Source organism: Macrobrachium nipponense, chromosome 35 (assembly GCF_015104395.2).
Source record: "Macrobrachium nipponense isolate FS-2020 chromosome 35, ASM1510439v2, whole genome shotgun sequence".
NCBI classification, from domain to species: Eukaryota; Metazoa; Arthropoda; class Malacostraca; order Decapoda; family Palaemonidae; genus Macrobrachium; species Macrobrachium nipponense.
Window position 1 is genome coordinate 59,580,088 of NC_061096.1, and position 26,299 is coordinate 59,606,386.

The 26,299-nt window shown below is 34.8% G+C and overlaps 1 protein-coding gene across 1 annotated transcript in view; it reads left to right on the top strand.

Moving 5' to 3' along the window:
- The first annotated feature begins 495 nt into the window (after positions 1-495).
- LOC135208829 (ras GTPase-activating protein 1-like) overlaps positions 496-26,299 on the top strand; it is a 36,034-nt gene continuing 10,230 nt past the window's right edge. Inside the window, exons 1-18 of the mRNA XM_064241390.1 lie at positions 496-723; positions 3,765-3,914; positions 4,131-4,337; positions 4,449-4,651; positions 5,266-5,380; positions 6,488-6,593; positions 7,408-7,531; positions 7,789-7,895; positions 8,347-8,496; positions 8,919-9,095; positions 19,959-20,099; positions 20,335-20,453; positions 20,718-20,867; positions 23,255-23,459; positions 23,639-23,754; positions 24,308-24,462; positions 24,648-24,814; positions 25,389-25,514. Of these exons, the coding sequence (XP_064097460.1) occupies positions 518-723; positions 3,765-3,914; positions 4,131-4,337; positions 4,449-4,651; positions 5,266-5,380; positions 6,488-6,593; positions 7,408-7,531; positions 7,789-7,895; positions 8,347-8,496; positions 8,919-9,095; positions 19,959-20,099; positions 20,335-20,453; positions 20,718-20,867; positions 23,255-23,459; positions 23,639-23,754; positions 24,308-24,462; positions 24,648-24,814; positions 25,389-25,514 (2,724 nt within the window). The 5' untranslated portion in view covers positions 496-517. The remainder of the gene's footprint in view (positions 724-3,764; positions 3,915-4,130; positions 4,338-4,448; positions 4,652-5,265; positions 5,381-6,487; positions 6,594-7,407; positions 7,532-7,788; positions 7,896-8,346; positions 8,497-8,918; positions 9,096-19,958; positions 20,100-20,334; positions 20,454-20,717; positions 20,868-23,254; positions 23,460-23,638; positions 23,755-24,307; positions 24,463-24,647; positions 24,815-25,388; positions 25,515-26,299) is intronic.

Consider the following 26,299-nt stretch of genomic DNA (forward strand, 5'->3'; position numbering starts at 1 on the left):
AGCTTTTGGATTAAGAGAATAGCGAATAATATTACACATACTTTCGGGGAAGTGTAGTGTGATTTTTGTAAATATCACTTACAAGAAAAATGATTATGAAGAACTTCCAAATCCGGCAATAATGTGGTCTGTTAATGATTGAAATTAACGGCAAAGGATATAATATTTCTTATAATCAGTTCATATTTTCGTCACCAATAGAAACACTAAACCCTGGATGGAGGGAAGAGACATAAACCGCAACGCCACATCAATCCAATTTACTGGAAGTGAATTTTAACCTATGTTAAACTTTGCTTTACTTTCATCCTTGCTAACTGAAAACCTTATTCAGAGTTACTACTAAAGCTTCTACCATTTCAATTATATGTTCTGGTAAATACTGAGGAAAAGGATATTTAAATAGGAAATTCTACAGTATTGAGTAACGATCCCAATAACCCTGGAGAAGCAATACAGCGTTCGACTGTTAGGCTAAAGGCACGTGGTAGAAAGCAATGAATCAGTAGCGGCCAGGATGGCAGATCTGGCGGTTGGAGGCCCTAGTTTACCTCTCACCCGCAATGTATCTGTCAGACCGAAGGACAAATTGCACGGCTCTCCCAGCACAGGCAGTGACGAAGGGCACGACGTGGGATTTGGGGATGACTTCGACCCCTTCCACGACGATCCTGACGAGCCAGATGAAGTGGACAGTTCTCTCTCGGCCCCCCCTGAGGAGAGGTGAGATGCCCACGGGTTGGGTTGTAAATAAACACTCGTCAAGCCTCATTTTGGCGTTCAATTCTCTCTTACGGGGATGTTACGGGGTCCTGGGTTATTTGACAGTTGTTGTACGCCACATTGACGCATATCTCGGTGCCCTTGAGGGCTGTGTAGCGTCGTGATTGCGAGGGCAAATCACGTCGTGGAGTTGTTATTGAAATAAACAGAACCAAGGAGTGTCAGATTTTGTGGAGTTTTCGCTCTTTGGAATGATTAGACGTGACGTTGATTGGGGCGGTTTCAGTGCAGTTGTTTTCTCTCGGTTTGCCTTGTAGTAAACTGCATCGGAAAGACTTTCATTCCTTGGTTAGTCCTGATTTTGGAAGATTGGAGAAAAGGGAGGTTGATGAAAGGGAAAAGTACGCAACCTAGGCTAGGACGTTTGCGGGCGTGATTCATTGCTGTTGAACCTCAGGAAGTCGTGTTTACCTCGCCCATATTATTTTGTACCCCCTTTGTCTTCTCTGCTTTATTCTATGTCCCACAGGCGCCTCAGTGGCATGGTCGGTTTGGTCGTGGCCTGTTACCTCGGTGGCCCAGAGTTCAATTCTCGGGCATTTCATAGAGGTGTGAGAGATGTTTATTTCTGGTGATAGAAGTTCACTCTCGATGTGGTTGTAATGTAAAAACACCATACAAACAAACAAGCAATCTATGTCCCTCAAAAATGCTGAGATGAACCAGGGATTCTGCCATCATAGCTGTGGCTGCTCAGCATAGGCTTCTGGAATATAAATGCCAAGTAGCCGAATCATCCTTTGTTTGTTAGGCAATTTATCTTGATTAAGCACATGGCTAAGATAGAGCACTTAATTAGTGATTACATAAGCCTTAGATAAAAAGCAATACTGGAAGCATTGCTCAGAATGAAATTTTAATATATATTTTATCATGGTCCAAGACTTACTGTGATGGATGTAGGTGTGTCAGAATTAAAACTTTGGTTCCTCTTGGAATGCGTGTAAAGGCTCTTGTTATACTCATCAGCTTACTGAACCCAAAGTTGAAACTGAGCCAGAAGATGTTTCACTGCTCATGAAACTCGGTTGATTCATTGCTTACGACAGTATTTCCAGATCATTGAAGTGGCTTTATTGCTGTTCCAGCAGACATTGTTGCAGTGAACAGTTATATTAATTTTGTAAACATACTTATGTTTTTATCATTTTACAGCATAAAGTTCATACACAGATCTATAGGCCATTTGTATTATATTAATTAGTAGTAACTTGTCCTTTTGGGAATTCATGTGTTCTGCTGTGTAGTCCTTTTGTAGTTCTTTGCTTTTCATTATCGGTAGTTGTTCTAGTCAAAGGGGCTTTTATTTTTTTCCATTGTTGATATTGAAACAATATATTTTATTCATTTTTAAGCATTATCTTATATTTGAAATTTAAGGATGTGCTCCTCTTTTGTTCAACAATGAATAACCGTGTACCTATGAATAAAACCAATAAGAAAATAAGTCTTGTACTTTGTACATTGTGAAAGTAAGTAGTACTAGTTAGATAGTTTATCACTTGTAAGTTTAGTAGGAAACATAGCATAGAATGTTTTATTTTATTTGATAGAGTATTCTGTAGTATTATAAGACATTAAAGATGGTGTGATTAGAAATTCTCATATTGTGTATGTTAAAATAATTTGAATGTAGATAGGAAGAATTAGCATAAGATTTACTGTGAGGAAACATTTGACCTCTAAAATTGATGATTTAGAACCATACAACAGCCTTGTCATTTCTTATCAGAGAGTGAGAATTAGTATTGCCTTAATATTCAAAGACATCTCCAGACACCCACTTCTGTTTGTTCTTAGGCATTCTGGGAGAAAAGTACAAGAGACATAGTGGGAGTAAGATAAATTGGAATCATGTTTCTTCTTCCTTATTAGAAGATCACAATGTTACGTGAATCTGCAGTTTTGTCCTAGAGAGTTGTTGATTTCCTGTAAAATGTTCTCTGTACTTTGAGGTCTGCGCTGTGCTATGGAAGTTATTGGGAACCCTTCAATAGACAGTTTTGCTGTCTATTTCGGCCTCAATGTTCCAACCTATATTTCAGCCCTGACAGAATAAGCAGCATGGTTTCTGTTGATAACTTGGAGCTATCTGTTCCTCTACCATTCATTCTGATCACTCCAGTTGAATGGTGTACATGAGATCTTGAGAGTGCCATTGACTTTGAAGAGTACATTTTAAGTGGCTTTGGCTTCTACCTGATGCAAGTTGTTTTTTTTATATGCTTTAACCAGCAAAATATGTTACACAAAGAATTGGAAGCACATTGGCTGTCCAATGAACTAAGCTTAGTAGCTGAAACAGACAACTACTTTCCATCCACCACTTTTGCCCTTCCCTATCTCTGTTCAGCTTGTACATGAAGAAGATAAGCTTGCATCTTGTATAAGCCATGAGAATATATTTTAAGACCAATTTGATGAGAATGTAGATGGTGATATGTAAAGCATATAGTGTACTTTCAACTGTTGAAAATGTTTTAATATTTAAACTATGGCTAATCATACCCATTAAGGAAAATAATGTGATATTCTTCAGACTTGTATCAGTCACCAGTCACTGGAGTCATTCAATCAATTTAGTTAAATAATTTCATGTCGGTGATATTAGAGCTAACTTTACTTTTTTATTTTAGATTACTGTTTTAGGTTATTAGTACTTTATGAAGGTTTTTGTTTAATTGTATTAAAGAATGCATTGTTGTAATGGTATAAAAAAAAGTTGTAGAATTTACCATAGCCATCTGCACATGTGTGTCTAAGTCATTCCTTTCACATGATGATGTGGTTTTGTATGTTGAAATACAAATTATTGTAGAAATTATTTGTGCTTTTTTCAGTTTACTTGTTCCTTGTGTTTGTAAATTCCTTTTCTTTAGGTATATTTCATTGTTATTGTTTAGTGGAGCATTTGACACTTGAATGATCATAAATATACTGTATATATATTCAAGGGACTAAGCCAATTTTCTTGATTTCAGCTGGTACCATGGAAGACTGGACAGAGCACAGAGTGAGGAAAGACTTCGGTTGTTTGGGAAGTTGGGGAGCTACTTGGTTCGGGAGTCCGACAGACGACCAGGCTCTTATGTTCTCTCCTACTTAGGGCGCTCAGGAGTTTCCCATTTCAAGTAATTATGTTCTTACTTTTATTTTGTTGTTTTCTGAATAAAATGATTAACTATACAGATTGATATTTAAGAGTTTTTTTTTCTTTAGTCTTAGGTAGGAAGGTACTTTTTCTAGTTTAATGGGACAAATATTTATTATGTCAGTATTGTCTGGTTACGAATTTTCATAATTTTTTAAGCTCTTGTATGGATAGTTATTTAATGTTGTTTCGGCAGGATCACAGCAGTATGTGGAGACTTCTACATCGGAGGCCGGCAGTTCAATGCCTTGAGCGACCTTGTAGGGTACTACACTAGTATGGCTGATCTGCTAAAACGTGAAAGATTAGTCCATCCTGTTCCTCCTCCAGAACCTGTGAATGATCTACGTAAAGTTGTTGCAATTCTTCCGTACACAAAGATGGCTGACACAGATGAACTCTCGTAAGTAGGCCATGATCCTGTTATCCTCATTGTCTGTACTTAATGAATTTCATTTGTAACTTGAGAGGTGAATATTTCTGCTTATGATTATTAAGAGTGGTTGTTTAAAAGGTTTCAGAAAGGTGATATTTTCTTCGTACACAACGAGCTAAGTGACGGTTGGGTGTGGGTGACTGCACATCGCACTGGTGAGCAGGGCACCATATTCTCTGACCTCGTGGAAACACTCGATGATGATATTGATCCTAACGTTGTCTTCTCGTGGTTTCATCCAGATATCACTAAAAATGATGCCATAGATCTTCTAATTAAGGGTTAGTGTGGATGTGTATGTGGAAAGGAATCTTAAAAGCAAGCTGATTTTATCCCTGTAATTACAGTAGGCATTTGATCTTGAGTTCTTGTCTCCTAAGGTCACCTATATGGTAACAATAGATACTTTTCTGATTCAGGAATCAAAAGTAAAGTCATTTAAGTTTACTAATTATGTATTGTTTCATGAACACATTTCAATATATAGTAATGTTTATTCATGGTTTCAGTACAAAAGCCATACCTGTATATTTACATAATTCAGAAGACTATTGTGTTTAGACTATACTCAATAATTTGTCATGTTTCTTGTAGATTTCTAAAAAAGCCTACTATATTAAATATTACTAAGTTTCTTGCGAAACTTTGCAAATTTTCCCATGCTTAAATGTTTAGTATACTTTTCATGTATATGTAATGATGATTTGTAGTCATTATAAATGGCCCATGCATTAGGCTGAGGTAAGTTATCAAAAAATAAGTTACTCAGAAGCCTCTTGGTCTTGATATTTCTGAATAAAAGACTGCAAATTTATGAATATAACAAATTCTTTTTCTTTAGGTAAGTCATTTTTCACAGCAAGTGTAACAATTGTGTTTATATTGTATTTTACAGCTGGTCAAGGTAGCTTTTTAGTACGACCAAGTGACAATTCCCCTGGGGACTACACGCTTTTCTTCCTAACCAATAATATTATACAGAGGTTTCGGATAGAAAAACGAGGAGTAAAGTATGTTAAGATTAAATCTTTTGCTGTTGTTTGTAATATCAAATCAAGCATGTACATTACTCTACAGTTGTCCCTTGAGATTTGCCGTGGGTTATAGGCATGTGAGGATGTGAATGTGCTAAATCTACCTCTCTGTCAATATGAAAAATGTCATAGTTAATATGAGAAACTTCTTGATCATGAATTTTGTACTATTTGGTTAATATGGACACTTTATCAGCCATTCACTAAATGGTAAATTTCTCATTAGTACAGTACAGTAAGGAAATACAGATAATGAAAAACCACAATGGTGTCTTTCAAATGAAAATGATGTAAAAGACTTGTCCTGCGCACTTATTGCTGAACAGTTGTGAGACTGGCACACAAATTATATATGTAGGCTAGACTTACCTGATTGTACATACGTATAACTATTTTTATTAATGAACATATGTATACATACTATACTGTGTTTATTGACTGCCATTGTTATCTCGTGTTAGAGTATTGGTTAAGGATCATAAGGGCCTTCATTGTTGTCTTGTACAGTTATCATTTATGTCAGTATTATGAATCTCGCCTTCTTTTGATCTTGATGTACTTTGTGACTTCTTCATGCCTTAGTGGCAAGGGACCACAGGAGCTGAATTAGTTCTTGATGGCTATCTCGTCAATTAAATCTTTTCTCAAATACTGGAAAAGATGCAAGAAGAGCAACATACTTGTGATTTAGGCCACTGAAAGTGTTCCAAACATGGCATTTGGTCTTTTATGTAGAGCATTTCCCAAATTTATCCATATTGCAAAACTTGGTTAAATTGTGTTTATGGCAGTTAGAAGATATTATACTAATATTATTGTTTTATTTTATACAACATTTATGACACTATACTGCATCTTTGGTTTTTCATGGTATGCTGCAAAACTCCCAAAAATGTGCCCATTATTCATGGTTTAATCATGAGTGAAAAATGTAAATATCTTGGGATAACTGTATAGTAAATAGTATCTGATGCTGTTTGTTGTTTGAATTACTGTAGAAATTTTAATAAGTAATTTCATCTAATAATTTAAATCCAATTGCTTGTTATGAGTGTAAGATACATATACTGAATCATTTCCCAGGTACCTGATGGGTGGGAGAACTTTCTCGTGCCTCGATGCTGTTATCAACAGGTATAAGACAGAACAGATTTTAGAAGGCCATACCCTTGGCAATCCTGTATGCAAGGTATGTGTATTCCCTGGATTTCTAGGTTGAGTTAGAGATTGAAGCTTTAATGGTTATAGTTTTTAATTTGGAATGCAAATAAGGACACTAAGTGATGGGTTACAAGGTTTTTTTTTATCAGTCGTTTGTTTTATTCCATTGATTTAGCTCCTTTTGGTTTACGGGGTTGCTATTTTATAAAAATTCGTCAATCTAGGATTGTTTGAGAATGTTATGTACTTTTTATTTATGACTGAATAGTTTAACAAGACTACCAAGCTGAATGGGAAAAATCAAAAGGAGCAGAGGAAAAATAAAATGAGAAAAGCAGTTTGCAAAGATCCTATATTAATGCCTACATGTTCTGTGCAAAATACACAGAAAGGAGCTCCTTATAGGGAGTTCTCATTATTGATTGCTTTATTTCCACAAAGAAGTAATCTTTTTTGCATTTAAGGTAGGATGGTTTTGTTCATTTATGGCTATTGTGGACTATCAGTACTTTCATCTTAAATCTTTTTTTAAATATTCATACCGTGGTTTTGCATTAGATGTATTATCATTACTTTTATCTTAAATATTTTTTTAAATATTAATATAGTGGTTTTGCATTAGATGAATTACTTTAAAAAATATTCATTCTGTGGTTTTGCATTAGATGTGTTACTTTTTTGGAGTGTTTGTTTGACTGTTTTGTGCTTAATTGTTTATTTAAAATTTATGAAACTTTTTTATGTTTTTTTGTTTTGTTGTTTTTGGTAGATATGATTTTAGTAGTTTTGAAAATCTTCCATTGCTTAGTACAGATTGGTGATGAATCTTTTTGCCATTTCAGCAATTGAGCTCTGGTGAGCGTTTAGGTCTGCCCATTGTCCCTGTGAAAGAAGTTGAGCAGCCAGAAAAGATATATGCTACGCTCAATGAAATCAGAGAAAAACTAGGTGTTACTAAGTTTAAAGGTAAGGCAGACCATGCTGTATCTTGTAAAACTTTGGTTACAGTGTAGAAATGTTTTCAAGTACTGTTAAAATGAAGAGATCTTGTGTTTCTTCTTTTTGATGTTTTCAGTGTTAAAAATGTTTCATAAAGAGTGCATAATACTTGGTAAACTGTTTCTTTTATAGACCTTATAAAAAATAGGTATATAGCAAATTCTTGGAATTTATAAGGTGTCGTGTGTGTGATACTACTGGTTAATTCTTTTTAAATTTTTCAGGTATTCAAAAGCAGGGTTGGCTTTATAAGAAGAGCAAGAAAAACAAGAAATGGAAATGCTTATATTTTGTTCTCACTGACATTCTTTATTATTATGATAACCCTAAGGTTAGTATAGAATTTATTATAATACACTGTATAGTACTTTGGATTACAGTGTTAATTGATTCATAGTATGTGGGTATGAGGTCTGCAAATGTCATGTTGCCACTAATCCTTCAGTCTTTAAACTCTGTTTTCATTAGATATAAATCTTGCAATTTGGGGAATATTTCAGGGAAGATAGAAATGTAACAGTTCTAAGTTTATTGTTACTAGTTGAAGCAAGTCGTGAATGTAGCCTTTTGTATAACGATTGCATTGTTATGTTTACAGAAGACATCAGATACTGTGCATTATCTGGGAATACTGTATACCGATCAAAACTATCTTAGGTAGTAACAAGTAAAATAAATAAAATAAAATTCTGGTGATTCTTCAAGTAGATAGATTTTGTGTGGAAAATGAAATATTTGTATGGTGAAGCTAAATTATATGATGTTTTTACGTTATTTTACAGCGCACTAAACCTCGAGGCGTGATCGACTTGAACTGTTCCTATCTTTACCAAGTTCATGACAGCTTTTTTGAGCGTCCTAATTGCTTCCAGCTGGTGGAGAGGGAACTTCCTTGTTTGGCCACCGTCACTTACTTGTGCTCTGACTCTCAGGTATCTTTTTTTGTCACATAGTTTTTTGGGTAAGTTTTTTATTTTTAAATGCTGTAGTAATCCAGCCCTTAATTTATTTTTTCTTATTTGCATTAAAACTTTTAATACATTATATTGCTATAGGATTCAACCTTTAACAATTATTAGTAGCTCAGTGTATACTTTATGGCTATGACATATAGATATAGTATTGATAATTTTCAATTACTGGGTGTGAGGTATTAGGTATTATGACGGAGTTGAATATTAATTTACATTGTTTGCGGTGTTCTGCCCATTCAAATGGAGATATATGGAATAAGTTTTTTCCTTAATTAATCCAGTTTCAGCCATAGCTTAATTCAATTTGTCACTGTACAGATTATATATTGCATACGGTTTTAACATTTGACTGATAAACTTGCTTTACTTGTTTCACCCAGGAATTAACCAACGACTGGATGGCTGTGCTGCGGCCTCTGTGTGTTCCCCAGATGGTGGGAGCACCCAAGCTACAGACCTTAAAGTTCATGAAATCCCTTCACCTTACCATCATGCAAGCTACACGTCTACCCTCCAAGATTGTTCCCAGCCCATATTGCCTTGTCTCTTTAAACCAGGTTTGCAAGTTAAAATTCAAGGTCTATATTTTTAGGTGTTCATGGCATAATTTTTTGTTAATTTGGGCAAGCAATATGACCTGTTAGCATGTTTCTGTTCTCAGGGATCTTTGGTCAAAGTTACTGGTGCTGTTATGCATAGTAAAGAGAGGTGGTACATTAGTTTCTGAATTCCTATTTGTTTTAGTAATCTTTTATATCACCTTGATTTTCCTGCCCTTATTGCTGATCTTCATCTTATTACTTCCAAATATACTTTTCTGACTGCCCTCACAATATGTTAAACACAGTCCAAAATTTTCATATGATAAAAATGTTACTTCCTCTGGGCTTATATCTTTCTTCACATTATAGTTCCTCAGATCAAACCCCATTTGCCTTTTCATACAGTTTTGCACACAACTTTATATAATTCAGAAAACTTTATGTAATTCACTACTTTTCTGTTTGATAATCCTGTATGCTTGAGGCAGAAAGTAATTGCATTTAAAGTTTTACAGTGCAATTTTGTGAGAGAAGTCATTGAAATATGTGAGTACAGAGCCTTGGTCTTCTGTCTCTGGCAGTACATAATTTGAAAAGACCTTCTAAATTTAATTGAAGGCTGAGACAAACTATTAATCAACTAGTATTTGAAGTTATTCTTTGGCATGTCGATTGTGTTCAGTCATGACCTGTTATAAAGTGGGAAAATGATAAATGTTAACTTTTTGGGAAAAATAAGGACGCATTCCAAGTGATTGTCACTCATTCCAGAATACAATTGAATATCTTTCATGTCACAGGACATAATTTCTATGCATTGAAATGTATTTGTATGTGAGAGTATTTCATAACATCATACATTCATTGCTATGATGGTGCTGAATGGCATTCTGGCAACAGCATTGGGCCTTATTGCCCAAATTTCTGATATTCATTCGTAGATGTCAGAGTATGATGAATCTCTGCTTGTGTAGACATTAAATGAAGGGAAAATGCAGATAATGCAACCAGTTCTGCAAAAGTCCTGGCTTTTTAGCTTAGAAAAGGGGGGAGGGAAGAGGATGCTGGCAGGTAACTCTTGGCTTATTTTGCTTGTTTCTTTTAACTGCATATATTTCCAAAGTTTACTGGTAATGTGTGTGTTCATCTGTAATGGTCATTATTAGATTAATAGTTAATCATAATTCCCTGTAGCAAGCATTAGTATATAAATAGTTTTTCATAATTTCCCTGTAGTGGTCATCAGTGCATAAATAGTTATTCATAGCAAATCAGTCAATCATGAATATCCCAAATCTTTATTTGTTATAACTCCAGACTTGCCACTTCTGAAATATTCAGCTTCTGAATAGGTATTGAAATTATGAATGGTAGTATAAACTTGTGCCCTGAAGATTATTATAAGATGTGAGAACCAAACTCAGTCTGTCACATGTCACACTGCTTTGCATTTCAGCAAGAGATGTCCCTAACTGTGCTTCTGTCCATCATATTATATAATTCATTCTAATTGATTTATCTTTCTACTTTATCAACCCACATTTTCACTTCCTCATTGTACGAGTGGGTTACGTGCTTGCCTACCGATTTGGTAGCCCAGGTTCGCTCCCCGCTCTGCCAATGCGGAATCAGAGGAACTTATTTCTGGTGATTAGAAATTCATTTTTATATTGTGGTTCGGATCCCACAATAAGTTTTAGGTCCGGTTGCTAAGTAACCAATCGGTTCCTAGCCACGTCAAAATATCTAATCCTTCTGGCCAGCCCTAGGAGAGTAGTTAGTGCTTAGTCATCTGGTTAAACTAAGATATATTTTTAATCCACATTCCTTGTGAATCCAGCTTCCATATGTCTTTATATTGGGAGATTATCAATCAAAATCTCAGGTGAGGCATTTTGGAGGTGGTGGTTTCAGGAATCACTCACTCCTTCCATCACTCAATTATCAACCTCTACCAGGCAAAATTTGGCATGTTCCTGCTTTGGTCCCCCTCATTTTGGGACCACCTTGACGTGGTGAGGGGGCTCTCGAACCTCAGGAATCTCTTCCCAGGTTCGAACCCAAGAGTCCCATATGACATTATATATTTTCGAGTAAACTTATGTGGACCTTTCCATTTTTTGCCAAAATTTTTGAAAGCAAATAAATGAGAAAACATATCATGGCTTAACGTGGAGTTAAATCCGAAGCTAAATAGTGAGAACTGTGGTAGATCCATCATCTACCCGACAATGTTCGGACCTGTTTTTCAGGCGGAACTATTCTGTGGAGCTGGACCACGGATTCCAGGGGGGGCCTGGTTCTAGGAATAGAACTCTCGGCATTCTATCCAGTTTGCCCATAATGTGATTAGGATGGGGATAATTGTATTAACATAATACTCTTAGTCCTAGCAAGCGGGTTCTGCTTACACTTGGGCCATACTAATCATGTTATGCCATCCCCTTTTGGGGTAGGTAGGATGCGGACATTTGGGAGTCCTTTCTCACTTGTGCCTTTGGCAGAAAATTTAACTTCGCGAAGGGCCAATGATATCTTTTCAAGAATTTTGTGTGTGTGTGTGTGTGTGTGTGTGTGTGTGTGTGTGTGTGTGTGTGTGTGTGTGTGTGTGTGTGTGTGTGTAAAAACTCAAAATTTATGAACTGTGAAATAAATGATTTGAGTACCCCTGGGCCCCATGATGGAAAAACTACGGCACAGTTGATGACCATTGGCACGTCACTCCCGAATTTCCTAGGTACTGCCACAAGTAGTGAAAGTACTATAAAAGATACAAAGGAACACCCTGTTCCAAGTAAAGCAGCAGAGCCAGAAAACCAAATAGAGTGCATAAATACAAAAGAAACAAACAAAAATAAATTGGTAAACTCCAATATCGTAACAATGGAACCATATGTGATGAACAATAATTCTGAATTAGAGACAAATAATCCTCTCAGCAATACAGAAAAATATAAAAATCATAATAGACAAGCAACATACATAAAACAAGGACCAGAAACAAAAATTACCGACTTAATCCCACATTGGTACATTTTGATGACCTCTTTGGACCAGATAATTGGTCAAGATTTCTAGTCCTCAAAGCTGACAACAAAATCTCAGCAGCGATGCTAGAAAACAAATTACTTAACATATATCCAACACAAGACATGGAATGCAGACACATCAAGGACAATGAATGGCTTATCCAAGTAACCAATAAAAAGCAGTCCACTGCCTTTTTAAGTATAACAGAAATAAATAATATAAAGGTAATAATTACAAGCCATGAAACATTGAATTATGTACAGGGTACAGTCATCCTACCCAATAGCGAGCAGGAGCTTCCTTCAAAACAACTATTGCTAGACTCCCTAAAATTGAGATATAACAATATCCACGATTTAGAAATATACTCTATTTTAAGTAGGAAAGATAAAAGTAAAAATATCAACATTGCCAAAATAAAATTTACAGGCCAAGACTTACCATTTAAAATAAAAATTCTTGGACAAAATAGAGAAGTTCGTCCTTTTGTTCCTAAACCATTACAATGTACACAGTGCTCAAGGTATGGACACACATACAAAAGATGCCGTAATAAAGCTATATGTGCAGTCTGTGCATCAGATGACCATACCACTAATTGGAACTGTAAACAATTAAAATGTATTAATTGTGGACTAGCCCATCACGCAAAATCTAAGGAGTGTTCATTTTACCAATATAACACAGAACTTCAGTTGTTAATAAATAGGACAGGAATGTCAGTCATGGAAGCCAGACTTGAGCTAAAAGTAAGAGGCGTTAACAATCCATCCAAAACCCCCACCTTTTCAAATGTGACTAAAAATCAAGACATCAAACAGCACAATGACAAACAAGATAGTATAAACATGGAAACTGGATTTCATACCAATAATACTGAAACCCAAAATAAAAGTGATATTACAACAACCAATACCACCACCAACATAGATGATTCAGTTATCCATGGAAAAGAACTTCCAATAGAAGAAGAATTAAATAATGATGATAATCGAACTGGCAAAAAGAAAAGAATTCTAGAAAGAACCCCACCTAAGGGAAAAAAAGTAAATATTGAAAATTACAATCAATCCAGAGAGACTCCAACTACACCAGGAGAACATTTTAAAAAAGATATTAAACTAACCTCATCACAAGTGGAAATACACAATTACCCTCAATCTCAATCAAACAGCCAACATCTGGACAGTAAAGATCACTCTTTACAATTTCCATCAAATAATACTAATGAAAATCATACCATTAAACCAAACCAAAATATATCTATCACCCCCCAACCATCCACAAGACCGAAATATCCCATTAACAACAACAAAACAAATAACCCCTCAAACCAACAGTCCTTATCACTACAGAAAAGGAACAATAGAATTACAAAACCAGACATTTCTAAAGCTAGACCAAAAACTTCTGAACCAATAATTAACATTACCAAACATGCTTCATCTTGTGGTTGTAATGAATGCTTTGTAAGTACATATAACCAACTAACTACCAAGACAGAGGACACAGTACGAAATTGTATTGACAATTTTACCAATTAAGGAGGTGCCCTTTAACACACCAACATAAGAACGAATTATGTTCTGAATCCTTAAAATACAAAAAGGAAATTATAAAATCAAAAATAGACTTATTAATATTCAACTATGAAAAACAAACAACTGCAGAATCTAATAACCAACATACAAATACAACGATTAAAAAACCACAAATAAATTCAAATGCATATAAACTACGAGATAAAGTAAAATCAGCAATCAATTTACAGAATTTAACACCAATTCCTCCCAATAATGGAATATAAAATCATTCAATGGAATATAAATGGTCTCTTAACCCGACTACGTCTGGGTGAATTACAAAGAATCATACGAGACCACAACCCAATGTGCATATGTCTATAACATATAGGAAGTAACCCTACAAATATCCAACACTATAAAATTGCCTGTTATTCACCAACTGACGGTGGAAAATTAGGCACAGCCATATACGTTCATAATAGCATTACATATGAACCTGTTGACATACCATCTATGCCATATCAAATAACATCAATTAAACTGTATATGCCTGATAAAAGTAAAATTACTATTTGTAATTTATATAACCAACCAAATTTCAATGCAAATTTCAGTGATTTTTCTGAACTTATTAGCAAAAGTATACAGGAACCACTACTTATAGTAGGAGATTTTAATGCACATAATCCATTATGGGATATTAATAACCCCACTGACACATCCGGAATCAACATAGAGAATACTATAATGAAACACAATCTGTATTGTCTCAATGAAAGCGAAGTTCCAACATATTTTTCAAATACACACCTAACCTTTTCTTCAATTGACATTTCATTATGTTCAAATGATGTAGCGGAGAAATTTGAATGGAACGTCCTAGACGATTCATACACAAGTGACCATTTCCCAATCATTCTGAACTACTTAAGTAATGTCAAAATATTGCCACCTACAAGATATAATATCCAAAAAGCTAACTGGGATAAATATTTTCCTATACACACGAAACATACCACCATTCCCACATAATGAAGATCACAATACTACATGTGAATCCTTCTCAAACTTCATAATAAATGCTGCAGATAAAAGTATTCCAAAAACCAAAACACATTCCACAAAATCCCCTGTCCCATGGTGGAATCCAACATTAACAACATTAAGTAAAATAAAACATATATTGAGTCGCAATCTAAACAGACTCAAAACTCGCCTTAAATCACTCAACAAAATGCCCTATAGTATAAACATATTAAACAAATAGTTATAACAAACATAACAATTAACCACATTAAACCACTATATAACAAATATACAGCCAAATTTAGAAAAACGGTAATAGCTGAAAAAATCGCATCATGGAAGGAATATGTCTCAAACATATCTTCAAACACATCCACAAGGGATGTCTGGCAAAAGATAAGGAAAATCAATGGAAAACATATAAGACCTCCAAGAAGTGCAATACATTTAAATGGAAAAATATACCATGATACTTATGAAATATCAAACATAATTGGGAAACATTTTGAAAACATCAGTGCTTACTCCAGCCTAGATACACATTTTCAAAGTATCAGAAAACAAAAAGAAAATATAATACTCAATTTTGAAACTTGAAGACCTGGAATATTAACTATATTTTTTAACATGGATGAACTAGATAATGCCATCAACTCTTGTCATCCCTCTGCACCAGGATATGATAAAATATCATTTGAAATGATAGAAAAATTAGCTCCTATAGCTAAATCATATTTATTAAAATTTTTACAATAGTATCTGGCTAAAACGTGTCTTTCCTGATAAATGGAAACATGCCATAATTATTCCAATAAACAAACCAGGAAAGGATGCAAGTAATCCATCCAATTATAGACCGATATCTCTAACAAGTTGCCTATGCAAAATCTTAGAAAAAATGGTTAATGCACGATTAACGTATGTAATAACCAAAGAATCCATTTTAACACCAACACAATCTGGTTCAATAGCTGGCAGATCAACCCTAGATCCCTTAACACATTTAGAAGATCATATCAAAAAAGGCTTTGAACAAAAGAAATTAACAGTAGCTATATTTTTTGATATAGAAAAAGCATACGATACAACATGGAAACATAACATCATGCAAAAACTCCACTCCAAGGGACTAAGAGGCCACTTACCAATATTTATTAAGAACTTCTTAACAAACAGAACTTTTCAAGTAAGAGTAGAAAATTCCTACTCAGTAACCTATAAACTGGAAGAAGGAATCCCTCAAGGTAGTGTCTTGAGCTGTACATTGTTTGCTTTAGCAATCAATGACATTACTATAAATTTACCAAGTGGTGTAAAAAACAGTTTATATGTTGATGACTTTGTCATTTACTATACGAGTAGTAATCTGAGACATGCTCAGAGAGTTCTCAGTACTGCCATTTCAAATATATGTAGTTGGGCAAATTCAGTTTGGATTTAAATTTTCAACTGATAAAACAAAAGCAATCGTCTTCTACAAAGACAAAAGGTGGATGAAGAACCAAACAATCAAACTGCATCTTTATAGCACTGAAATACAATTTTGTACAAAAATCAAGTATCTAGGAGTAATATTTGATCAACATTTAAATTGGAAAGAGCACATCAAATACATTAAAGCCAAGGGCATCAAAGCCCTTGCCATATTAAAAAAGTTATCACACACTAATTGGGGAGCAAAGCGAGACATTTTATTAATGATATATAAGGCAACAGTCTTATCCATAATAGATTACTGCTGTCCAATATATTCATCCGCCTCAGAATCTGCATTAAAATCTCTCGATGCAGTGCACCATGAAGGCGTGCGATTGTGCACAGGAGCTTTCCGATCGTCCCCAACAAACTCACTTTTGGTGGAGGCAGGTGTTTTGCCCTTAAAACATCACCGTAATTTAATAACAATACAAAGAGGTCTTTCAATGCAAGCAGGATCGTCTCCTGCAACTTACTGCTTCCAAAACTGTAATCAAGTAACAGCAGTTAATAGTACTAGCTCTTTCCCAAAAAGAGCTAGATACATAATGAACATACATAATATGAATCCAATTTTTCACCCACCAATGGAATTGCCACCACCATGGATTTTAAATAGAGTAAAGATATGTACCTCCCTGTCTTACCTACTCAAAAAACAAATGACAAGTACGGAAATGTACCGCCAACATGCTTTGGAGCACATTAGAAGAAAAAGGCGACAAATTTATGATATATACAGACGGCTCCAAAAATAATGTTGGAGTAGGAGCATCTGCATATTCGAAAAATATGTTAAGTAAAAAAAGCCTACCTTCAATATCATCAGTATTTACTGCTGAAGTCACAGCCATACAGATGGCTCTAGATATGATATCTGAGGCAAAAGCAAGTGTCTCTGTTATTTTCAGTGACTCACGTAGCGCTATAGATGCAATAAGACAGTATAAACCAGGAAACCAAATAGTACAGGAAATTCAAATAAAAATTCATCAACTCCTCCAATCAGGAATATCAATGGAAATATGTTGGATCCCAGCACACGTGGGAATAAAAGGAAATGAATATGCAGACTCTGCTGCCAAATTAGCCTGCACTATCCCTCCAACAATTTCATATGCCCCAGTGTCAAACTGGGTAAAATCAGTTAAAACATTAATTTACCAGGATTGGAAAGAAGAATGGGCCTCTGTGCCAACAACAAATAAACTTAAAAATATAAAAACTGGAGTCTATGCATGGAGGACATCCTCACAGGAGGAAAGAGCAAAAGAGGTGATCCTAGCAAGGCTACGTATAGGACACACAAGATTCTCACATGGTCACTTGATGTCAACACCACATGCTGACCCAGTGAAATGTAACAGATGTCAAACACCCATGACAGTACAGCATTTGCTTGTTGAGTGCCCAAATTGGACCCAGCAAAGATCTATTTATCTGCGGAGTTCGGAAATGAAAAATATTCTTGCGGAAAGCAGGGATTTTTCAATTAATAAAATCATAAATTTTTTAAATAAGACGGGTTTCTCAAATAAAGTCTAATTTTTTTTTTTTTTTTTTTTTTTCTCTCTCAGGATTGATCCCTGAGAACCAGCCCGAGAAGAGTCTACTTGAGACTCAGAGGTCTGGAAAAACTAACACCTATTAATAATAATAACCTGCTTTGGTGTCATTGGAAGGGCATTGGTCATCTCAGTGTATTTATTCTCACAATTGTGGGTTTTATCCTTTTGCTCTTGTAGAATGTTGATGTAGCAGCAATCATGAATGGGAGCACATGGCAATGCCAGCCTACCTTTGCTATCTTGTTGCTTTCAGACAAGCATAAGGAGATGGGTATATATTCATTCAAGCTATTAGTCTTGGTGGGTCAAACCTTATTGCTAGTGAATGTTGTACCCATCTCTTATCTTCTTTAATCATTTTACAAGTCTATTTTCATTGGCACAGATTAGGTTCTGGGCATCTGCATCGTATTGAATGGTTGATCTTCAGTGGTTTTGGTTGTAACCTATGAAGGTTCAATCCAGTGGTTTTATTTTTTGGTTGTCCAGCTTCTAATAGTACCCACTGGGAATATCTATGGTAGTTGTTACCTCTCCTGGCCCCAAGTAGTCTTCAAATCAGTCAGTTAACTTAAATATGGGATCCTTCTGTACTCATTCTGCCTCCATCACTCGATATGCCCTCTTTTATTAAATCACTACTTCTTTATTAATTGAAGATTTCAGAATTTGCTGATCTGGAGAAATTGCAACTGTGCTTTGGGCTAGGTTAGCATGAGAAAAAAAGTTCTGTTTTTAAAAACTATATAGGAGCTGTATTATCCTGTTAGAGAATTGGGATCACCCATCAAATACAGAGCTACATAAAGGCCACCCAATATGGCAAAATTCATATATTAAGAGTGCCATAACACATTATACATACTGTACTACAAGTAAAACACATTTTGTTTAAATGCCCAAATTTCAATAGACAGTGATAATTAAAGGACAGATCCTTCATAGTAATTTTATCAGGATCTAAAATATTTTCTGTCTATTCAGTTGTAGATTTTAATGAAACTGTAATTTGTCGTTTTTCAAGAACAAACCCTGTGTCATAATTCGAGAACCAACTGTTTGTTTCAACTCTGAAAGTGTCAAGATTTTTTGCTGGCTGGTTTGGTTAAACTGTTGCACCATCAACAAAGCACATCTTTTGTGATCTACTAAGGTATGATATTTCAAAGACAGAAGACAAGAAACCTGCTGTTGTGACAGGTGGACAGATCTTAGAAGTAGAGGAACATTTTGGTTATTATTCTTTATATGCTGCAATTTGTATGAAATGATAAGTAGCTAGACTACTAGTAAATGATGAGAGGGGCAAAAATGTGTGATTGGTACAAATGGCCTAGTGCACTAAACAGCTGAAACATTTACATTGGCAAGGAAAGTGAAGGGGATTTTAAGGTGTTACTATTAAAGATTAGATTCATGATTAGATTGCAGTGGGAAGATACATGTAAATGAGACACTCGGAGGGATGTGTTGCGCAGAGACTGGAAAGTAGACAGAGTTCTCAAAGCTTGAGGTGGTTTGGAAATCTGATGAGTAGGGAGGTAAAAACTGCAGTGGATATCAAAGTAGAAGGGCTACAAGTAGAAAGGCCAAGGAATCATTGAAAAGTGAACAGATGAAGACCTGGACCTGATGAAAGTTCAAGTTAGAAAGAGCACTGCACAGATAAGAGGAGAGAGAACTCATTACACATCTTAATGCATAAATGGAAAAGCTGACATAAAATTCCCCATCAAATTAGCTGTCACAGGGCAGCAGAACTGACAGTTTGAAAGAAATGTATAAATGTAGTGCCAGGTACAGATAGTACATACATTATATTTGTATATTGATTTATTTTGTTTCATTGTTGAGGAGGACATTCCATCAGTAAAGTGTTTTGTTTCTGGAGATCAGAAAATGGGATATTATCCATTATGTACATAAACTAGTTTGATGTAATTCTGTTTTGGATGTTTTCATTGCACAATGAAGTTTTTCCAACAAGGTTCAATAACAATAGGTACTGACAGAACTTTCAAAGCAGTTTTGTGATACTTGAAATTTCATGCCACTGTTAGTCTATATCAGTAGGTATTTACTAAATTATTATTTTTAATGTAGAGGATTAGTGTTATATGTGTTTTAATTATTTCCTTATTTAAATTATTAGATGCATCTGTTTTCTTAAATATGGTGTATTTTGCATAATTTTAATGTAGTTTAGCATTACAACAGTGTCTTCAAAAATATTCTAACATCCTTCCTTGTAGGTGAAAGTGTGTCGAACAAGACCCAAGCCAGGTCCTGACCCTGTTTGGGATGAGGAGTTCATCCTGGATGATATACCTCCAGATGTTGTTATGTTTACCATAACTGTATATAACCACGGCAAGCGAAGCAAAGACTCTGAGGTGAGCCGCCTTGCGTATGCTTTTATGTATGGTATAAATTAATACTCTTCATTTCTCTAAATGTGCATGAGTTTTAGGAAGTCACATCATCGAGATTTTTAACCAAAGACTGTTTATTGCTGTTTTATTGTACTGTATGTTTGTTCTGATTTGTCTTGTTTTGGGGGATTTACTAAGTAATTTCATTTGAATTTTCATAATTTTGCTGATTGAAATGTTTTATTAATAACAACAGGTAGCAGAAGTAATGGTTGAACTGAACACTTTACAAAATGGTGAAGAAGTGGAAGAGTGGCATCCGTTAACCGGTATCACCCCGGTCGGTGACTGGGGAGCTGTCAGGCTAAGATATAGGTATGAATAAATGGTAAAAATTTTTTACTCGTAAATTAGAAAATGATAGATAAGTTGGAGCCATGCATTCTTAGCTTACTACTGCTGATCTGTATATTAGACAAAGTCTGTAGAAGCTTGGGAAATTCAAAGCCCTGGATTGTGGGCATATATATGTTAGGTTTTTATGGAAAAAATAGCTTTATCGTAGAATTTCAGTGCTAATTTTTGTGTACTATGTAAAAATAGGTGCGAGAGTTCACTTGATTTTGTTTTATGTTTCAGATATTTCCATGACTTGATAATGCCTTGTGAAGAATACAACAGCTTGAAAGAGTTGCTCCTAGATCCAAGTCTAGAGGCAGTGCAGGCCCTTGCTGACGTTTCCCACCGGGATCGTAACCCCTTAGCTACCTCCTTACTTCGAATATTCAGGTTTGTTATGTTAATGTAATGCTTTCATTTTTTCCTTGAATTGTTTTGAACTAACACTGCTCCTGTCTTACACTGATGATTAACAACAAAGCAAGAAAGACAAAACATTTTAAGATTCAGGCAGTTACATAAACCCCGGAGCATTTATCAAAAGTCTTGAAATTTTAAAGGTTTTATGTACTTATGATCAGGTAATTATTGGTAAAGGTTCATAATTATTTTTTTTATTAGAGAGAGAGAGGCGAGGGTTGCAGGGTTGCAAAATCTTCTGGTTTAAAGCATTTTCAGGCAAACTTCAAGGAGTGAAACAAAGATTACAAACAACAATTAAGGTTAAATTGGTACATAACCATTTTAGCATACATGGGTCATTACATTTCGAATAACTTTCAGGTGAGGAACAGCTGTCTAGGATTAACTTTGGTACTTGGATAAAACCAGGTGAAGCAGTGGACAAGTAATAACTTAACACTAGTTTCTCTTTTAGATCTTCGACACTAGTTTCTCTTTTAGATCCTCGAACAGCTCAGTGTGATTAGGGTCAGAAGTGTATATACCTGAGCTTAATGCAGATTTAAGGAGATTTCTAGACGTAATAATTTTACATCTTATTAACTACTATGGGAGAGTTCAATCCTACGTAATTTTTTCTTTATGCACAAGAAGAGCATTATGTATTCAATTGGCCGGGTACCTCCATAAATTTTATGGCTCTGTGACAAACGCCTTGATTACGTTTAGGTATAGCTATTGAACCTTTCAGTATTGTAAATGGTTCTTGATCTTAGTTATCACTTTTCTACAGGAAGAAACAAACTGTTGAATTGTTTTAGGACCATGTGAATGATGTCTTCCCTTGATTTTGTCTCAATCCTTGATAATTTAGTGCAGAAATTTAAGATGCAAAATATGTCCATGTTTTCCTTGGCTATATGAATTTTTGTTTTAGGGAATTAATTGTCCAGGATTTGTGAAGACTGCAAAAGTGGGCAAATGTAAATGATGAGAGTTTTGTGGAATAATTAGTACTGATTTTAAGAAACTATTAATTTTGTCAAGTAAATGTTACCATGAAGTTCAGAAATTTATTTTTAGGTTCACTTTGACAAGAAATTTTTTATAATTGCTTTGCTTTTATTACTTCACTAATCTACAATTACGTACTGTATTCAGTTTTTTCTGAGGAAACCAAAACCAGTATAACCAATATGTTAGCATGAAAGCCAAGTTTTCTGAAAACAATATAAGGAAGTACTATTACCAAGCACAAACACATGGTTAGTGAGTTTTGTAGCACACATTTTGGCAAGGTTTTATAGAGATCCCTGTGCTGATGACACAGTGGCCAGAGGTGCCAGTAGCTTCAATACCTTATCACAACCAAGAAAAATTAGTAGTTTCTTATCAATTGGAGCCCTAGTGCCTTGCCATGCTGATCAGTCACCAGACATATTAAAGTGTTTTATGTTTAGCACTGAAATTTTTAAAGAGAGCAAACAGTGCTTTAGGGTTAAGTGGTTGTGCATAGTACAGTTCTTTCCGACAGAATTTCAGATCTGTAGTCTTCACTATGGGTTGTGATAAACCTCAAAAATAAACAAACAGAAATATCATGGCAATTGAGTCACATTTTTTTTATGATGAATAGGAAATCTTTCTCTGTAAGGAACAACAGTTCTATTAACTGTCATCTACTTTTAAGATACCTGAGTATATACATAGCCTCCAAGACCAAAGTTCTGAAGCTTATTTATAGTAACCATGTGGTTAACCAAGTAAAAGGAATTCCTGAAACTAGTTGGAAAGGTTTAATCATTCCATTGTCATGGATATAATATATAGGTAAAAGCTCTTGCACTGTATTCTATCTATAGGTTAGTTTACTAACATATTCATCTGAAAGATTGAAGGTAATGAAATTTATCTTCAGCAAAAGATCATCAATAAGGAAAAACCATGTGGTACTTCAGAAATATTTGTGTGATTTCTACAAAACAGTTCCTGCTGATGTTGTGGACTGTGGCATCATATCAAGATTAATATTCTCCTATCTAACAAGCAGTACTACTTCCCTTGTACAAGTTACATTGCTTTGTAAAGAGAGTCTTTGTTTTGTTGCTTGGCCCCAACCCCCTGTAAAAGCTTAAGTATTATTGGAAACATTGTGATGCTTTTGAACAGTTGATTAAAAATTATTTTTCCAGCAGGTGTAGAAGTTGATTTTGTTGGTGCTGTTCCTGTCCTTTACCGACATAATTATAAGAATATTTGGTCTGTCAACTTTGCAAGTCAAAGTGCACTCCATGGGAGCTCTTGAAAAAGTTATCAGTTTATCCCCTATTAGTTTTTCCCAGTCATAACCAAAAATTTGGCGTGTTAACATTTAGGAATGAATGCCGAGAGCATGATCTTCTCCAACGACTAACTGAGCACGAGATTGAACGAGAGCATGAAACTAGTACCCTGTTCCGTGCTGCCTCTCTCACCACAACGCTCCTTGACCTCTACATGAAGTCGACTTGCACCGAGTTCCTTACCGAAGCAATTTCTGACACCATACACAGGATCTTAGAAGCTAAACAGTCATGCGAGGTATTTGATAAAATTTTATTCACTGTATGTTATAGTTGGGTAAAAAAATTGTTCCTTATAGTGTCTAGGTAATTCATTTGCTTTTGTCTTCTATGTAGTTCAGTACTGATATTGAAATTGATTTAGTTTGTGCATTGCATTTACAGTAGATTGTAATCTGTTTTTAAATTTATTTACAGCTCAACCCTACAAAAATGGACAACCCGATGGATGCGTGTGCGAATGCCGAATTTTTGTTGAAAGTTTTAGATGACATTACACAAAGCATCTTCTCATCTGCCTCAGCTTGTCCTATGTAAATATTATTTTCTGTTTGTTTTACAACAAACCCATTTCACACCATTAGTGCATTTTAGCCAACCATATGAAAGGTAAAATAGATCTTCAACATGGTCCGGTTAAACTATTTTTCATTAATGACTCACTCATGGTCACAAAATTATCCCAGACACTTCAGGCCCTACTAGAATGTAAAAGAAGAAAACAAATGGCTGACAGTATTGTGCATGTTTGAGGAGATCCCAAACTTTGTTATTGATGTTCTTATTTGCTTTAGTTTTCATTTAATTTCTTTTGAATTCAGTTTACATCACAAATATAGTATTGTTAAAGTGGGTAATGTGTATGGGATGATTTCATGACCATCAGATTAGCTAATTATAAGTGTGAGTTTTATAAAATAATGTTTTAATAAAATTCTTACTTTTTGTTAGCTACACAAGAATGCTTCATTCATATCTCTTTGTCAAGTATGATTGATATTTTATCTTGGCTTTTACTTTCATGAAACTTTATTGAATGTTAGGAATATCCAAACTGTGCTTTATTTATTACATACATTTTCACAGGCCTTTAAGATACATATGTGGTTGCTTGCAACGTAAAGTCTCCGAAAAGTGGCCGGAAGACAGACTAGTAAAAACAAGAGTAGTATCAGGTTTCATTTTCCTGCGTTTGATTTGTCCAGCTATTCTCAACCCTCGACAGTTTAACTTATTACAAGGTTAGTAGTGATGTCTACTGTACTGGGAACATGTTTGATACAATAAAATTTTGCTTTTGAAGGTTGTAATAGTTTCCTTTTGAAAAGTGTACCCATTTGTGCCCTAGAAGTAAGATAAGAATTAAGATGAAAATGAAAGCCCTTCACTTGCTTTCAAATGATCTGAAACATTTACCTGCTTACAGAACCACCACACCAAGTTGCTTCACGATCGCTGATCATGATAGCCAAGTGCCTGCAAAATCTGGCCAACCTGGTGGAATTTGGTGGTAAGGAGCCTTACATGGAAGTCGTTAATCCATTTATCCTGAAAAACAAGGAGCGGATGATTTCATATCTTGACTTGTTGTCGGTAAGTTTTCTTCATAAGTGGATGAAGTATTTTGTGTATGCTTTGTTTTTCATTATTCCAATTATTGCAATTCAGTATTTTGGAATTTATTGGAGTACAGTCACTCAAGTATTCCGAGGGTCATGAAGTAATTGTTTGTAATTGAAGGGTAACATTTCAGTATAATAATAATAATAATAATGATAATATTAATAACAATGATAATAATAATAATAATCCCTACCTAAATTGAGATTTGGATAGCTGGTTTATTGGTGACCAAAAGTAATACATTCTTTGAAAACCAATGTTTTGTATACAAACCAATTACTTACAAAATTTTCTCTCCTCTCTACCTCTCTTTCATATTTACAAAGGTTAAAACTACATAAAAAATCAATTGGGTTAGCAGCCGTTAACTTATGGGCCTGTACACAAATGTCAATTTTTCGACAAAATGAAAAGTAATGACTTTGTGTGAAAAAATAAGCAAAAGTTATTTCCTTTAATACTGTATAGTTTTCTTGTTACTTTTGAATGTCAGGTTGCCCTTCTCTATTTGTTACTAATGGGCATAATGGAATTATCTTTGCAGAACGTGGGCGAGCGACCTGAAATTGAAGAGCAACCTGTCAAGAGTGAACCATCTCGAGACCTGGCTCAGTTACATCATATTTGTGTTACACACCTAAATGACCTCACAGCTAAAGCAAAAACACAGGTTAGTTTTTGTCAGTTTAGTACTTGTATGTTGTCCAAGCATATTTAAGAGTAAAACCCATTTTAATAGTAGTCTTGGCTTTTTTTAAGGATATTTACATTTTTTGTTGAAAACTGAATTACTTGCCATTTGTTGCATAACAATATTTGTACATCTTATTTTGTCCATTTCATGATATACATACACTCATTATTTAATATAAAGTATAAACCATTGTATTATTCAGTTACTGTATACAATAGGAGCATTTTTTAAATTTTTTATATTCCCTTATCCAATTTTCTGAAGGGTATGTAACATTTAACCCTTTGGCTTCCTGGCATAATAGACACGTCTGTTGTATGTGACTCTATGTGTTTGCACTATACAGTACCAAAAACAAAATCAGAAAATATTAAAATCTGTATAAAATTATTAAGTCTTAACAAGAGGAAATTACTCACTTTCCTCAAAAACTTACCAAAAAAAGTATTTGGAATAGAATTTTCATTTTTGTTTCATAATATAAGTATGATAGGTTGCTGTATATAACAAGATTGTGATTCATTATCATAAGGGCAATTATCATTTGGCTATTAATTAAATTTGGAACAGTTAGAGAGGGCTTTGCTTGATGAAGTGAGGTGCTATATTAATGGGTATATTTAAAATAAGATATTTTTCATAGATATTAAACCATGCAGACCATAATTGAAGACCAAATCTAGTTTTGGGACCAGCAAGGTAATCTTTTCTGCTGTCAGTGAAGTGATAAGCTCTAGTATAGTATTACTGTAGATAGTATT